This window comes from Cygnus olor, chromosome 1 (assembly GCF_009769625.2).
Source record: "Cygnus olor isolate bCygOlo1 chromosome 1, bCygOlo1.pri.v2, whole genome shotgun sequence".
NCBI classification, from domain to species: Eukaryota; Metazoa; Chordata; class Aves; order Anseriformes; family Anatidae; genus Cygnus; species Cygnus olor.
The window spans coordinates 111,920,649-111,936,362 of record NC_049169.1 but is presented as its reverse complement, the minus strand read 5'-3'; the positions used below and the strand labels follow the sequence as shown (position 1 = coordinate 111,936,362).

The 15,714-nt window shown below is 40.4% G+C and overlaps 2 protein-coding genes across 4 annotated transcripts in view; both read right to left on the bottom strand.

Moving 5' to 3' along the window:
• MRPS6 (mitochondrial ribosomal protein S6) overlaps positions 1–15,714 on the bottom strand; it is a 46,277-nt gene that overhangs the window by 22,441 nt on the left and 8,122 nt on the right. Inside the window, exon 1 of one of the 3 annotated variants that reach the window (XM_040545363.1) lies at positions 14,222–14,352. The exons of the other annotated variants lie outside the window; for them this stretch is intronic. Within the exon in view, the coding sequence (XP_040401297.1) occupies positions 14,222–14,227 (6 nt within the window). The 5' untranslated portion in view covers positions 14,228–14,352. Of the gene's footprint in view, positions 1–14,221; positions 14,353–15,714 lie in introns of those variants that run through there. 3 annotated transcript variants of the gene reach the window in all.
• SLC5A3 (solute carrier family 5 member 3) lies at positions 2,165–14,342 on the bottom strand. Its single transcript, XM_040545360.1, has 2 exons — positions 14,222–14,342; positions 2,165–10,411 (listed from the first exon to the last, which is right to left on the bottom strand). Exon 2 carries the CDS (start codon positions 10,107–10,109, stop codon positions 7,968–7,970), a length of 2,142 nt encoding a protein of 713 aa, XP_040401294.1. The 5' UTR covers positions 10,110–10,411; positions 14,222–14,342; the 3' UTR covers positions 2,165–7,967.

The following is a 15,714-nucleotide window of genomic DNA, read 5'->3' as shown; positions in this document are numbered from 1 at the left end:
TAAAGACTAGACTTAAAGAACTAGAACAGGAGATCCGATTCCTAATATTTAGCTGTTATACCCATCATAGTCATCCTTAGTGCTATATAACAAGTGTCAGGACTAAGAAAAACACTGAATAAGTAATAATCTTTACAGAGAGCGTGTGGAACCATGGCCGTAGGTTTAAAATCCTCCTGCTTTTGCAGAAAATTAATCGTCCTTGACTCTGAACCAGAATAGCACACAGGGCGGAAATCACACTGTTTCAACCAGTTGGTGCGCGTAAGCGAAACTGAAACCTTGGTGATTTCTTGGTGAAATTCTCCTATGCACAACATGTATATTTATATACACACACATACGTATATAGAGATATTCAAAGCTAATTTACAAAACTAGTTCCATGGTTTAGGTAAGCATTAAAAATAATTGACTAGCTCAGGGGTTATAAGCACGACAGCCATGAAATCAAAGCATCACCTTATCCCTATCAGTCTACATACTCCTCAAAAAAACATCAAAAAAACAAATTGCAAATTACACCCTGATTAAATGCACTTACTAGGCAGGCAAGGGGAAAAAAAGCACAGAATTCAAACTCGCTGCCTCGCTGACTTTCCTGGCACAACGCACACATAGCGCAAACTAGGGCAACCACATCCAAGGAGGGAGAATTCACTTTAGCGCCAATAGGCAAAGAGTACTTATTACCACCATCTCCTTGAGTTTTTCCAGTGCACCCTCAAAATAAATGCTGCTGCAGCATTTGCAAAACGTGCCCACAACTTGCCTGGGCCAGGACTCCACGCCCAAAGAAGTATTAAGGTCTCAAGTATCCATAAATTGGGGGTTGAGAGAGTGATTGCTAATTAACACAAATAGAACCAGCTGGTGACAAAGGCTTCTTGAACCTCCTTTAAAATCAATGAAATGGAAAGCTGCTCACTGAATAATCACCTAATAAGCTAATTAGATAACCAATTAATTAACAGCTAACTAATAAAAACGTGAGGGTTCCACTCCCTTACAGAAATCACAAATCCACACTAAGTCTGCAGGCAAGAAGCTCTACTTATTTTTCATTCTGAGCCCAAGCCTTCCTCTCCAGTGATGTTTCAGACTCATTCCTTTAACAAACAACAACCAAGCTTCCACTTTTCTTTTAAAACACAGCAGCAAAAGAGAATATCAAGAATAATTTTGATGGATGCAACACTTATTGCACAGCTGAAGATATGTGTTTGGTGTCCTTATTTTTTCCCAGCTCTAAAAGATCTTGGACACCATTCCACAGGTGTTTAATCACCAGGCCTGCCCCCCTTCTTCCTGAACTTTCTCCCCTGGCCAATGAAAACATGATTCACACCACGCTTTCCATGGCTATTAGCTCAAATATGTCTTTATGGAGGACTGGGAGAGAAGTGGAAGACCCGCATCTGGTCTCCTCTTCCAGAACTGTGTCGATATTTTAATCTTTTTTAAGTACAAATCATGAGCAGATATCCCTCCAAGCCCCAAGGCAAAGATCTGCAAAGATCTAAGCACTGACTCTTGCAAGCTGTAACTGCTTCCTCTCAGGCAGTAAACAACATCATGCTCATCGTTCTCAGCGCATAACCATCAGCACAGGCTCCTTGGAGGGCTCAGGCACCAAGATTGATTCTAGATCACTGTCAGAAGTAAAACAGAAGAAAGCCACCAAGGCATACAGGCTGCTGTTGTCCCATAGGGATAGTGGCGGCACAACTGCCGATATTTAAGTATACTCTAGTACCAAGAATAAAGGTGCCTGTCCCATTCAAGAACTGCTTAATGCAGCAACAGCTGGCCTATAGGAGGAAAAAAAAAAGTGGTTTTACACTATGTCCAGCAAGACTGAGCTGCTAAATTAGGGCTCACCCCGATTTGTTTTGCATGAGTTGGCCTTAAATTTTGCAGCCAAATTCTGCGACCATATTTCAGATCCTTAAGATCTTGCTGAAGTTTTAAAGGACTTGGGTTTTGTTGTGGTTGTTCTCTGTTTTACTCCTCCAACCAAATGCCTGTGCCCTGCTTCAAGAGGTTTGCCTTTCAGCAACAGGGGAGGTATTCTTACATAGAGATGGAAGGCTTATCACAGGCAAGAATCTGTGAGACACAATTATGTAAAGGTTCTCCAAAACAGCTTCACAAGTATCTATTCTGGTTTTTCCTCTATTTTTATTGAAACTTTGTACAGAAGTTTTAAACATTTCCATACAATACTTTTAGACAGGACAAAATGCCATGGTAAAGGAATGTAAACTGCAAGAAACACAGTCTGAAGTATCCAAATACTCTCTAACAAGAGTTTTAGTTTGAAGACTAATGCAGTAGGCAAAATAATATGCATACAGTATACAAAGAACAGTATACACAGGGCCAGCAATGCTATGAAAATTTGCATCAGATTTACTTCAAAGATTTATAGCAATATGATAATTCTATACACTAGACCAAAATTAATTTATCATACATCGTTTCTATGACAAAAAGCTTGTCATTATGGACAGTAGCAACTTACAAGTATAATTAAGCTGTATTAATCTCATTAACACTTCTAAAACTATATTCCTACTACAATAATTTTTTCAGTATATTGTCTTATAAGATCTTAATAGACCTTTAAATAACACTTTACCAAAAGAGAGACCTGGATCCATTATAGCGATCTTATCTACATGCCCATTTGGCTTATTTCAAACAAAACAGAAAAAAAAAAAAAAAAAAAAAAGGGACAAGGAAAAAAGGCAGGTTTCAAATGCTATATGATATCATTTGGTTTTGGTCTGAAATGTATTTTAGTTGAATAGTTTAAAAAAAAGGCAGTTCATTAACTGGTATTTTATATAAAATCTGCAGAAAAATACAACAGCAACAAAAAAATACTTCACAGATATTTAAAAAAACATTATATCAGAGATACAAGGTAAAGCAGCATCACTTTGACACTGTGCTTCAAAAATAAGATGAATGAAGAGACTGCTCTAGTGATATTAGAAAATTTGCTTTCTTCTTGAAGAAGACTACTAACATTTTGCACAGCAACTATTTTTTATAACCACCTCATTTAAAAACGTGTATTCATAGACACAGAGAATTGTCATATCATTACCATTTTTGCTCAAAGTGTCTGACTTTACACAGTGAAACTGATAATGCTAAGTGTCACCAGATGTCACTATACCATGAATTCAATATTAGAACAGAAGTGAAGCAAATGCCTTTGAACCAACACCATAAAAGAAATCATAGAAAGTGTTTTGTAAACAAAACAAACCACTTTGCAAAACAAGAGAGTTCAGAGATCTCACAGTGAAATCAGAAATCCTAATTATATATGTTTACATTCTAGGACTACTCTTTACCTTAGGCCAATTAAAGCACATTAAACCATTTAATTATATACAAACATTTTCTTAAAAAAAATTAAAACATTGCACACAAGTTTGCTTTTTAACATCACGTAACAAGGTTAGTTTTATTTTCAAAACAATTACATTTAAGGGCACAGAACATACAGAATACCAAATTAACAGATGAGTATTTTTGCTTTGCTATACATGCTAAATCCAAAGATTTCCTCAAAAGAGTTAGAGCTTACAAACTCCAACTTCTTCCACGTATCCTGTTCTCTGAAAGGGAGCATCTCCCAACACCTCCTTTATCTTAGGATTTAAAAAAATATATATATAAAAAAAATAAAGCTGTATGTTTTAAAGTTGTAAGCATCTTCTGCTTTAAGTGTTCATGCAGAGATCCTTTGATGGCTCTGCCCACTTCGCTGTAACCTTGTGGGAAATCCTTTCCACTACTCAGTTACAGTACTTTCATGACTTGCATCAGAAGTCTCATGCTGGCCCTTCTGGGATAAGGGTGAAAAGGGAAACACAGATTTGGAGAAGTAAAAAAAATACAACGCGTATACTGAAGGCCATTTTAATTTCTTACAAAACTCTCACCATTTCCTTTCAGGTATTAGCAAAAGCTAACAGGAAAAACAAAAACAAAACAACAGTTTAAAAAAAAAACCTTTGGCAGAGAATAGCTTCAAATCATTCATTTAAAAAAAATTAAATAAGAACAGTCTCCCAGAATGTACTATTAAGTGCTCACGAAGCCTTCTTTTTTTGACTTTATTTCTTCTTATTTAAATAAAAGGCTTCTAACAAATTTCTGGGAGAAGATTCAAATATCTTAACAGAAAAATAAGTTAAGGAGAATAACAACAAAAAAGGTGTCATTCCAGAACAACTTTTTCAAGACTGTCATTCTAAGTTCAAGGCAATAAATAAACCCCTCACTGCAGACACAGAAGCCAAGTGTCCTCCTGGCTCTACCCCTGCACAGCTAGCCAGTCACACCTCGGAGGAGGCCAGTCATTAAAATTTATGGAACCGATTGTCCATTATGGGAGACACTCTGTGGTTTTACCAGACTGAAAAGTTGGCGCTCAAACCAAAACATATTAACTGGGGTTCTAGGTAGGTCATGACCAGAAAATTAGCAAAGGCATGTTTACGCTATAAAAAACCCTCAAGCAGCTTCTTACACTGTAGTTCATAACTCAAGGTGAGGTATTTGCTCACCAACAGTTTGCTTGAAGCCTTATTTTTTTTTTTTTTTTATTATTTTTATTTTTTTGGATAAAGGGTTTTCATTAAGTGGTTACATGCAGCGAAGAATATCAGCAAGTTTTATGACCTCTAAGACATAGAAACAGAACACAATTGAAGAGGCCGACGTTAGGCAGAGAGTAGCATAGAAACGTTTTCAAGTAAGAGAAAAAACACTGGAGAAACAATTTGCTTAAAAGCTTCTTCACAATAACAGTTTGAAAGGTGGGGGATGCAAAGTATTACTTCTTAAAGATTCTGACTGACTGCCAATTATCACTGTGATTAATTCAGCAACTTGTTAGTTTAGCAAAAGAAAGAATATATTAACTGGAATGCAGAGTATCTCAGATTCAACAGTCAAATGTTGCACTGTACATTTGGGAAGGATTGTGACTCCATATGATGGTCAAAGAATCAATTTCATCATAGATTTGATTGTAGTTAATACTGCCCAGGATACATGCATCCTATGCATTAACTATTTAAACAGAGTTCTGTTTAAACAGCAAATGGCCTGGGGGAAGAAATGCGGAAAAACAACCAGGGAAAAGACATTATAAGCAAACCACTATTCAGGTGGCAATAAAAGCCATGTCTTCAGCTTCATAACCATGTAAGGCACCCTGGAAAAATAAGCAAGGATGAAGCAACAGGGTCCCTGAGCTAACCTGACTTCACAGGTTAGGTGACAATGCATTTGTTAGTACTAGAGCCAAAAGGACTGGTCTGGAAAACCCAAGTACCAGCCGCTGATGGAAAAACATGCCGAGTTGGTAAGGGACAGTGCCTGGCACGTGAGTCTCTTTCCCTGTGCCAAATCTTACATTCTAGATCCTACAGTTTTCAAGGAGATATTGCTGATCTGACACTTATCCCTACCCTTTAAATTTATCTTTCACTCCACTATGATCAGTAAAGTTTCGTTCTAGACTACTTTATCCTGCACAGAAGCAATTAATTATGTTTTGTATCTTACTTTACATATAATATCATCCTTCCCAGTTCCCCCCACTCATGAATTGAGATTCCATTAACACACTTCACATACTAGGACTTTACCTAGTACTACTAAAAAGGATTTTATTTTTTTTTTCTGAATGAAGGCAGCCACACAAACTAAGAAAATGCATCTTGTCACACTGGTATTAACATCAAGACTCAGGTATGGTAACTCTCCTCTCCTCCATATATTCCAACACAGCTCTGACGCTTATTACCGCATTTCCAGTTATTCTACTTTCCAGTGGCAACAACTAAAAGTGGACAGAAGTCAGATATCTCATCCTCCAATCAGAGTCTCAGAACTAATGGGATTTGACTGATTTCAAAACAAAACAGAAAATCCCCCACAAAACTAGACACTGATCAGTTTACCTGAAAATATGCATTATATTCATCATACTACTATAAGCTATTTAGACAGCCTGCAGCTTATGGGACCACTGTAATGGAAACCAAACTTTCTCCAGCAGTCAAAGGCAAGATTAACTCAAATTTCATCTCTACAGAACTTTTTATTAAGTTTACATTATTAAATTAGACTGTGCCAAGGAGACATTTCTGGACTCTTGAATCTACACCATTACACAGTTGGCATGGTCCCTTGGGCTGTTTTTGGCCTGGCCGGTTACTGGTCTCCCATACAATTCCCCAGACAAGCTCAGGAGCAAAGACAGCTGCAGGAATTAATTTTGGAGGCAGTTCTGTGGGGCAAGGGAGCTCGAAGGGAGTGCAGCCACACTCTGTCAGCAGGCCTCAGGGCCTGACACCAAGCCCCAACTCCGTCCAGTCTGTGACTACGCACGTAACCAGGCCGTGGCTTGGCTATGCAATGGCTGCCAAGCTGATCGCTGAGACAGTTTCCAGTAAGGGCAAAAGCACCTGGGCTGGGGACAGGTCCTCCTGTTTTACTGGGGGTGCAGCGGACGAAACCCCCACTCTGCTGCCTTTTGGTCTGCTGGACCCCATTGACTCGCCAGCACGCATACCCCACAGAACTGGAGGACTTCGTCACCGTCCTCTGGGAGGAGAGACCCTGACTGCCTCAACACCTACTAGCCACCTGTGACTGCCCAGGAAAAGGCTCAGGTTTTTGGGTTGTTTTTTTGAGGAGTCCTCAAATGCCAGCACAGATTACTACTGCAGTTGCTCCTCATCTCCTGACACAGAATCCCTCGTGACTCATTCCTTAAAAAAGGTCTGGGAGCGAAAGGAGAAGTGGGGGAAGGCATTAGACAAAAGGACTCTGGAAAATAAGGACCCCTTCCACCTCTTCCCCCAACCTCCTCCTCCCTTCCCACTTCTTTTTGTCCCTTTACAGACTCAGCAGTGGTAGGGCTGCGGAATATCTCCTTTTAGACATACATCACAGAGGAAGAGAGTCATTTTTTTGGTGTGTTTACCAAACTGAAGACATGCAAGCCTCACATTTCCCTTTCTCCCACGTGGCAGAACCTATGTGTAGGCTTTTCTCTACAAATAGGCTAACCCTAATTATGTCAATGATAATACAAGGCTAAAGGTTTGGGGACAGACAAGGTTGAATATATATTCTTTCGACATACTACAAATGTCTGATAAAGATAGTTCCTTTCCTCCTCCCCCCATTGACAGTTTATCTCCAGGGTGTTTTTGTTTTTAAATATACCAATTTTTCAGTAATGGAATTAATAGTGAATTTTAAAAAAGACAAACATTTCCTTACAGGGAAAAATGACAGAAAGCTATTGACAGGTATCACATTTTAAATACTACAAGATGAGGAAAATATCATCCTGTTGTTGCCATAAGAGAACTGAGAAACTGAAATAACTAGAAGCATTGAGCAAAATTCACATGTATTAAGTTGGCCAAGGTAACACAGTTACGTTACAAAGAACAACTATACAATAATGTGTATCAGAGCCTTACATTTAAAATCTTTCAACACAGCTTTAATCGTTTCAGATGTTACACATAGGTAAATGATTACTTGTTATCTTCACCTTCATGTTGACTGAACTCTAGAGCTGCCTGACTTCAAACACAGCCACCTGCCTGCCTTTGGTATATTTATACATGTATTTGTGGAAAAAGAAAAGGTTAATACTGCAAATGGGGAAAAGAAAATATAAGAAAAAAGACAGAGGGGAAAAGGGAGACACCACACAACACATTCTGCCTTCAGCAGAGATAGGACAACATGTCTCAAATGGTCTCTAAATAGGCTAAAGTTGAGTTGATTTTACAATTATAGCGTAAACAATGCCTGGGTTGCGGTTATGTTATTTGGAAAAAAAATAAAAAATCTCCAGAGACCTGTATCAACTTCTGTATGTTTAGCCATACCCTTAAAAGTTCACTATTCACTCACAAAGAGAAATAGACAAACATGAATATTCCAAGCGAACAGACACAGACCAGTCCAGTATTTAGTAATAGCTTAACTTTTGGAGTCTCTTCCAGCATTTGTAAACAAACAGTCTCTTCCTCGATCTCCCGAACAGCTCTCTTGTTCATGTTTTTACTTTTAAAGCCACAGAACCAATCTATGAATTTCAAATGTCTCTCTCTATCATCAGTTTCTTCCTCGCGCTTTTTCTCACCCATCAAAGCTGCTTGTCCGTTCGAATAGCAATCAACTGGTGTCTCGACTTCAGAGTGACTTACAGAAATCACTGGGTTGCTGTCATCTCTGCAAGTGACCAGAAGATTGATATCCTCAGGCTTAATATTTTTAATGTTTTCTTCAGATTTGCCATTTGGAATGATATGATTAGCGTTTTCATTGCACCTCAAGATGTTCTTTTCTTGCACTTTGTACAGCTCCCCCTTCGCAGTATTCTCTTTTACATTCCTGTTTCTCACAGCCCAGAAAGTGGTTGTCCGAACCTGTTCCTTTGTAGGCGGAGGCGTAAGCAGGCTTACTATAAAGGTCACAATCCCAGTGATCCAGAACAGAGCTGTAGCGACATACATGTAATGGATGTTTTTGATAAAGCTTGGCCTAGTATCTGGCTGGTTACACTCTGGAGCGCGATAGATAAACGCCAGTACCAACCGTATCGCGCCAAGGACAAACCCAGCCATTCCACCATAAAACGCCCCCTGTTCATTGCAACGCTTCCAAAATATACCCATAAGAAACAGAGCAGCCACCGGTGGGGTCAGATAGTCCGCTACCTCTTGAATATAAAGGTACATCTGACCACCTTGCATTTCTACAATTATTGGGACCCAGGCAATGCTTATAACTACCATGAACGCCACAAAGACTCTTCCTACAATCATCAGTTCTCTAGACGTCGCGCTCTTCCGAATGAGTTTGTAGACATCAAGCGTGAATATGGTGCTGGCACTGTTGAATATAGAGTCCAAGTCACTCATCAGTGCAGCAATCATCACAGCCATCATCAGTCCCCGCAGACCAACTGGTACAAGTTTCATCACCAACCGTGGGTAGGCAATATTAGAGCATCCAGCTCTGCTCCCGCAGACTTGAAAGCAGTGTTCTGGATTAATGCAGGCGATATCATCTGCAAACAGTATTCGTGAAATCATCCCTGGGACAACTATAATAAACATTGGCAGCAACTTTAAGAAGCCTGCCATCAGAGTGGATCCTTTGGCATGAGCAATGTTTTTTGCAGCTAAAACTCTCTGAACTATGACTTGGTCAGCACACCAGTACCAGACAGAAGCTGGGGTCTGTCCCAACAGAAATCCAGGCCAGGGAATATCTTCATCTGTTGGCTCGCGCAACATTTTAAGAGCGTCAGGCTTTGGGTCCACATTGCAGGAATCAGTAGTGGAAATGTTGTAGGTTAACAAGATAGACGTAATATTTGGTGATGCTAACATGTACCTTCTTTTAACTTCTTCAAACCCACCAACCTCCAGAATACTTAAGATCATAAGTGTGAGGGCACCGATAATCATAAGCAGAGCTTGAAGGGTGTCTGTGTAGATGACAGCCACAAGACCTCCAGTCACAGTCAACAGCGCAGTCATTCCAATAAGGAGGATTACTGACAAATAGAGGTTCCAACCTAGCGATTCTTGAATAAAAAGTGCCCCTGAATACAAGTCAACTGAAAGTTTGGTGAAGATATAAAGAATTAGAGACAACGCTGCAAAATAGATTTGAATTCTATGCCCTCCAAAACGCTTGGACAAGTATTCAGGCATGGTGTACACTCCTGACCGGATGTAGACGGGGACGAAGACCCATCCTAAAAGCTGCAAAAGCATTAAGGCGTTGAATTCCCATGCACCTACTGCAAATCCACTTGCCGCTCCAGATCCTGCGAGCCCAATGAAATGTTCACTTCCAATATTGCTCACAAACAAAGATGCACCGATAGCTACCCAGGTCATAGAACGCCCTGCCAAGAAGTAGCCACTTACGGTGCTTCGATTGTATTTCCACATGGCAAAAAAACCTATGCACATTACAAGCACGAAGTACAGAGCCACAATGGCAATGTCTGCTGTTTCCAAAGAAGCCCTCATCTTTGTAAACAAAATGACTTCGCACAGCTGACGTCCACTTCTCGCCCCCCAGCAAACGTCTCTTAAGCAACACGTGAACCAGTTAACATATATCAACACTGCGGATCAAATTCTTTGTCCCTTGGTTTGCTGTCCTGATGCTGGTGGTTGTGGTACATTTACTTTCTCCGCTTCTCAAATGGAAATTTGGAACTTAGCACGCACTTTTAATCCACATTCCACAAGAGCATCAGCCTTAACTCAGTTGATGTAGGAGAAATTCTTAGTTGCAGCTAAGTTTAGTGAGGCCTACTGTACCAACCCTGCAAGGCAGCAAAGACAAAAGACAAAGATTGAATTAGAGAAGAATTTCATGAAGTAATGAGAAAAAATTTGAAGTCTAGCAAAACAATCACTGAACACCACAGATTTTCCCCCTTATATTTCCTGCTGCATTTATGCAATCCATAATACACATAAATTAAATACTTGTAAAACTAAGAAGTAATTCCTTTTATAAGTCAACTTTAACAAGTACCTTAAGAGGCGCGGCAATTCCGGACTATTAAGTGACCCAAATTCCCCAGAACAAGGCAAGAAACACAAATGCATTTTTATTATTTCATTATTTTACAGTCTCTCGAGTCTATTTCAAGTCACTTAAAAGGCCTTCCCCTTGCAGACAATCTTAGGAAAAAGAGAAAACACAAAGGAACTTTAACCTGGCTCGTCATTTCCTGCATTTCTCTAGCACTGCACCCCACAAATCCTGATAGATCCTGATGTCACATGCATGCACTTGAGACACCAGCTGGCTGCTAGAACTAGCATCAAAGTGAGGACATAATGCTGTCAAAAAACAACATACATTTAAGATCCCCTGGAGAATCGAGGTTATTCTGCAGGATTTAAGCAAGTTTGCACCTGTCTGGGGTACAGGTTATCACAACAGGGCTACGTTTTATTCTGAAAGCTCTTCATGCATACCACACACACACACACACACACACGGAGTGAAGAAAGTCCCATTCAGCCAGATGACAAAAGCAAAACTATGCCTGACATCCAGCTTTAGGGTATTTCTGTCTTCCAAATGCCTTTTGATACCTGTACCCACGTGGTTTTGGGATCCTCTGGGAGCACTCTAAGCACCAGGAGGAAGAACCAGATGGATTTTGGCAGCTTCTAGTTGCTAGGATGCCAGGAAGTGCTGTTCCCAGCACCACCCCTTTGCACCCAGGCATGAAGAGGATCCCATTAACCAACCTCAGGGGCAGAAAGTTTGGAAGCCAAGCATACCCTGCTGTTCTATTCCTGAACCCCACCAGTCATACCCCATTCCACCAAAGCATGTCAGTGAACACAGGAACTCGTTTAAACAACCAGGACTGCAGCACTCAAAGTGGCGGGAAGGGAATAAAAATGGTTTGCTGGCAAATAACAAAGAAGATGGAAAAGGATGAGGGGATTAAAGAGATGCACTATGATTCCTGTCTCTCCCATGTAGAAAGGATGCTTCTATCTCCTATTTCTACATTGGAAAACATCATTTACCTGTGCCCACCCAAAACCATTTAATGGGTTTACAAAGGGCTGAACATAAGGTTTTTCTGCTCCCATTACCTAATAGGCACAGCCTTGGTATTCAAGCTTATTAAGAACAGGGTCTGACCCCGTTCCTCTTTCCCACACACAGACAAAGGTAGGTACACAAATCACCAGCTGCTGTTCTAACCATAAGGTCTATCAGCCTTCTAAGTCCTACAAGCATCAGTTTAAGGTACTCCCCCTTCCATCTCACTTGCAGAATCACTGAAGCTCTTATTTCCCCTTTAATTTATCTCTGATTAATACAAACACCTAGATAACATAGCAGTATTTGGACAGTTTCCTGTTCAGCACCCCTGTAGTATATTTATTTTGTTAAAAGTACATAAAAACATTGCACGTTCTCAAATAGACCATAATAAGCGGTAGTTAAGGTTGAAAAACATGCGTGCACACACCCTCTGCCTTACTTCATGCCTTACTGATGGCAGCAAAGGTGCTGACACAGGAATGCGCACTTCTCATTAAGGCAGATGCATTTCAAAAAAAGCTTACAGCAAACCACAACTTCAGCCTTAAGGAGAAATTCACAATCATGTTACTTGTATGAGCTGGCTGGTTTTCAACAGTAGCTCAGAATCAGAACAAGATAATAAGGGTTCCCCACCACCACCACAAACCCACATGAGAATACAGATATTCATTCTGCGGGAGCTATAGCCAATAATGAGAGACTACGGAGACATGGCACAAAATGGACTGATTACAGTAGTGTGCTAAATTTATCGTGCTCATAAGCCTCAAGCCACAGATGTATTTTAAATTCTTCCATAGAAGAATTCATATTTATCCCCACCCACAATTGCAGCAGAAGTTAAGTGGTCTACTCCACGGTTTAGTTTAACCCAACATAAAATTCTAGACACTTCAGATCGTATGGTGCCATCAGATGCAAGTGTTGCACGCTATTCTTGCTCTTAAGCACTTTCAGGTAACACTAACAGCGTTGCTTCTTTTGCTATGTTCCCCTAAGTTTTCAAGTGCAACCACATTCTAACATTTACGCCAACGATGCAAGTATTTTAAGGGAAGTGGAAGAAGAGATATAACTGAGACATGGTGGAAAAGAAGAAAAACTACTACACAGAGAGTCAGAATAATGGGCAAGCTAAAGAAATAGTAAGTTATACTCTCCCTCTTCTACTGTTCTGCTCTGTTACCAAAAAAATGTTGGACTTGAACTTTAGTTCACTTCTCAACATTTTCCCTGTAGGTTAATCAATGACCTTGCAAAACTATACTATATTGTGACATACATAAATCATGAAAATATCCAATGAAACTATATGTACCTGATAGAAGAGGTACCCAGCTCACAGTATGGCTATCACAAGCACATTCAATCCCTCTGAAAAATGCGTAAGTAGAAGATGCAGCTGCCCTTGAATAAATTGTGACGTTTCTCAATTAGGATACTTGCCAAACTACTACGGGCTAGTTCTAACCAAAATAAACAATTCGTGAAGTTTCCTGAGTATTTTCCACTGGAAGGTACAGCCAAATCATGCATTTTAAACAAGCAGTCTACAGAGGCTTTGTACCATCACCTTTGTAATCAACATCTGAAATCTGCAGGGTTCAGCTTGCTCTAGGAGGAAGGTGGAAAGTTTTCAGTAGCCGCTACAAATTTGCTGCACTGTCACTAAATTACTGTACTAAAGTAGCCTCCTGTACCAGTTTCTTATTAGACCTAATTCTAAAATAACCCTGGAACTTTTTTTTATTACGAAAATGAGACTCGTCCCTCTGAACTTTCAGCAAGTTATGACCTCAAGTCTTGAGAAGGACTTTTGAGACGCCCCATGCGAGTTTAATCTCAAGTTATTAGAGCAGCATACATTGTGGTACTGACAGAAAAAAAAAAAAAAAAGAGACAGAAAGACAGCATTGCTGCCAAGGACTGTGAATTTTTTCCCTAGAGCTGTTTTCTGGCTGGATCGTATCAAAGACGCAAAACAATGTTTTTCCCTCTTGTGTGAAGATAGAAGGCTACAACTCTGGTGAAACAATGCTCATGTCTCTCCAACAGGCAGCCCATGCTATAAGAAAAGAAAAGTCTCAATTCCCTCAAGAGATACTAGATAATGTGAAGCAGACTGAGGGTGGGATTTTTAGGAGAAATTCATATGATTGCTTTAAAGGAAAACTTTCTCCACAGTGCTTTTCTAATAAGATGGGCCTTTAAATATGCCAGAATCAAACTGCTCTATCCCTGAAGCAACCATTTGGTTTGTACTTAGTCTATTTCTCTTCTTTGCAGATGGGAAGCTTCCCAGTTTACTTCCCTTTCCTCTTGCAGTCTTAGTGACCAAAGCTGTAAGGGTTAATTTGAGGATGCAGATAGCCACGTATCACACACAGTAGCCTCCACTCTCACTTGTTAGTGAATGAAGTATATACTTTGTTCATAGACTACAGAGTAGTTTTGAGGGTCTTCCTTTGAAATAGCATTTCTCCATTCCCACCTTTTTAACCAGGGGTACGGTAACTCATTCTAGCAGCATTTTACCCATTGAACAACTCACCTGCATAAGCGGAACATACCCAGATTGCCAGGCTCAACACCTGATTTCTCCACGATTTCACACCTTGAGCAGGCCTGCACAACATTCAACCCCTCGAGCGTGTTGTCTGTCCTTTTCAGGCTGCAGGCTACCTGCTACAGAAACGCAAGTAAGTTCCTACCTGTTCAGTGCTCCATAGTAAACACAAGATTGTCTGAGGCAGCCTATCTCCCAGGGAAAAAAAATAAATAAAAAAGGAAAACCTCTATTCCATTTATTACAGCACTCTACAATACAAAAAAAAAAATGAGAACAAAATGTTCTTCATCAAAAATTGATACGTATCAACTTATTCTTAATGTAGCACATGCCCTTGAGAAAGCAGGGGCTGCTCAACACAACCCTAAACATCCAGGAACTGAGTTTCAGGACTTGCCCTCAAAAATGAGGAACTGGGTCAGACGGGCCAGGCGAGATCACACCCAAGATAGACACAGTACATCATAGGAAGCAGGCAAACTCAGAGGCAGCAGCGGACCTGTAGCATCTAATAAATGAGTTAAAGTCTGCAACATCATTTCCAGCAGCTCAACGTGCTGGAGTGGAGGAGTACGGCCTTACAGTTATCCGAATCAGCAGCTGCCTGGCTCAGCCTGTTTGCCACATAGTTCCAGTTCGGGGCTGCAGAGCCTACGGTTAACACTTCTGCTGCCTTGGAGAACACAGGTGCCTCTCTGTAGCACCTGTGTAAATCGCTGCCACCATAAAAGTCTGATTCCAGGTGCAAAGTTCAAATCCGTCGGCCACTCAAAGGAGTTACTACAAACATGCAACGTGCTTTTATGTCTGGGGTCTCAGGAATCACTCCAATGCTGTTCTTCATCATTTTACAGCAGCATCAGAAAAAGAAGCTTGCTCCATAATACATTCTTTTCTAAAGGACTGCTGAAGGAAACACGAGAGAAATAAGTAACCTCACAGCACACAGTTCAGCAGAAGAAACAGAGAAATGCATCTCTCTACAGAGAGGTGTGCTGCGCTTGCCTGTCAGGAATGAAATGCTACTGTGGTCTCTTACAGAAGTAAGAACTGGAGTATCACGAGGCCAGCTGAAGCCCAGTGTGACTGACAGCATTAACACAGTAGACCAAGTTTTTTTTATTATTTAAAAATAAATATATATATCTCCCAACCTCCTGTCCTTAAAAGCATATAACTCTTCAGTTCCCCCCCAAGTCACAAATTAAGGGGAAAAAAAAAACTGAGTAGAAGAGGATGCAGCTTTACTGTAGTGCTTATGCAGCACTTACAAGCGCAACAGAAGCTACAAGGCTACTAAAGGATGACAAAGCAAGAGGAAGATGGTTTATTTTCTGAAACCTACATCACTAGCAGTGCCTCAGCAAGCCACTTCATGCCACTGCCTGTGGCTTCCACATTTGGATGGCTTCTTTCCTCATAAATCCCCAGCACTGTGCCAGGAGTAACAGATTATTTGTTTCTACCGTTTCCCT

Coding starts and splice junctions, on each gene's coding strand:
- SLC5A3 (XM_040545360.1), bottom strand. CDS start 10,109: ATGAGGGCTTCTTTGGAAACAGCAGACATTGCCATTGTGGCTCTGTAC.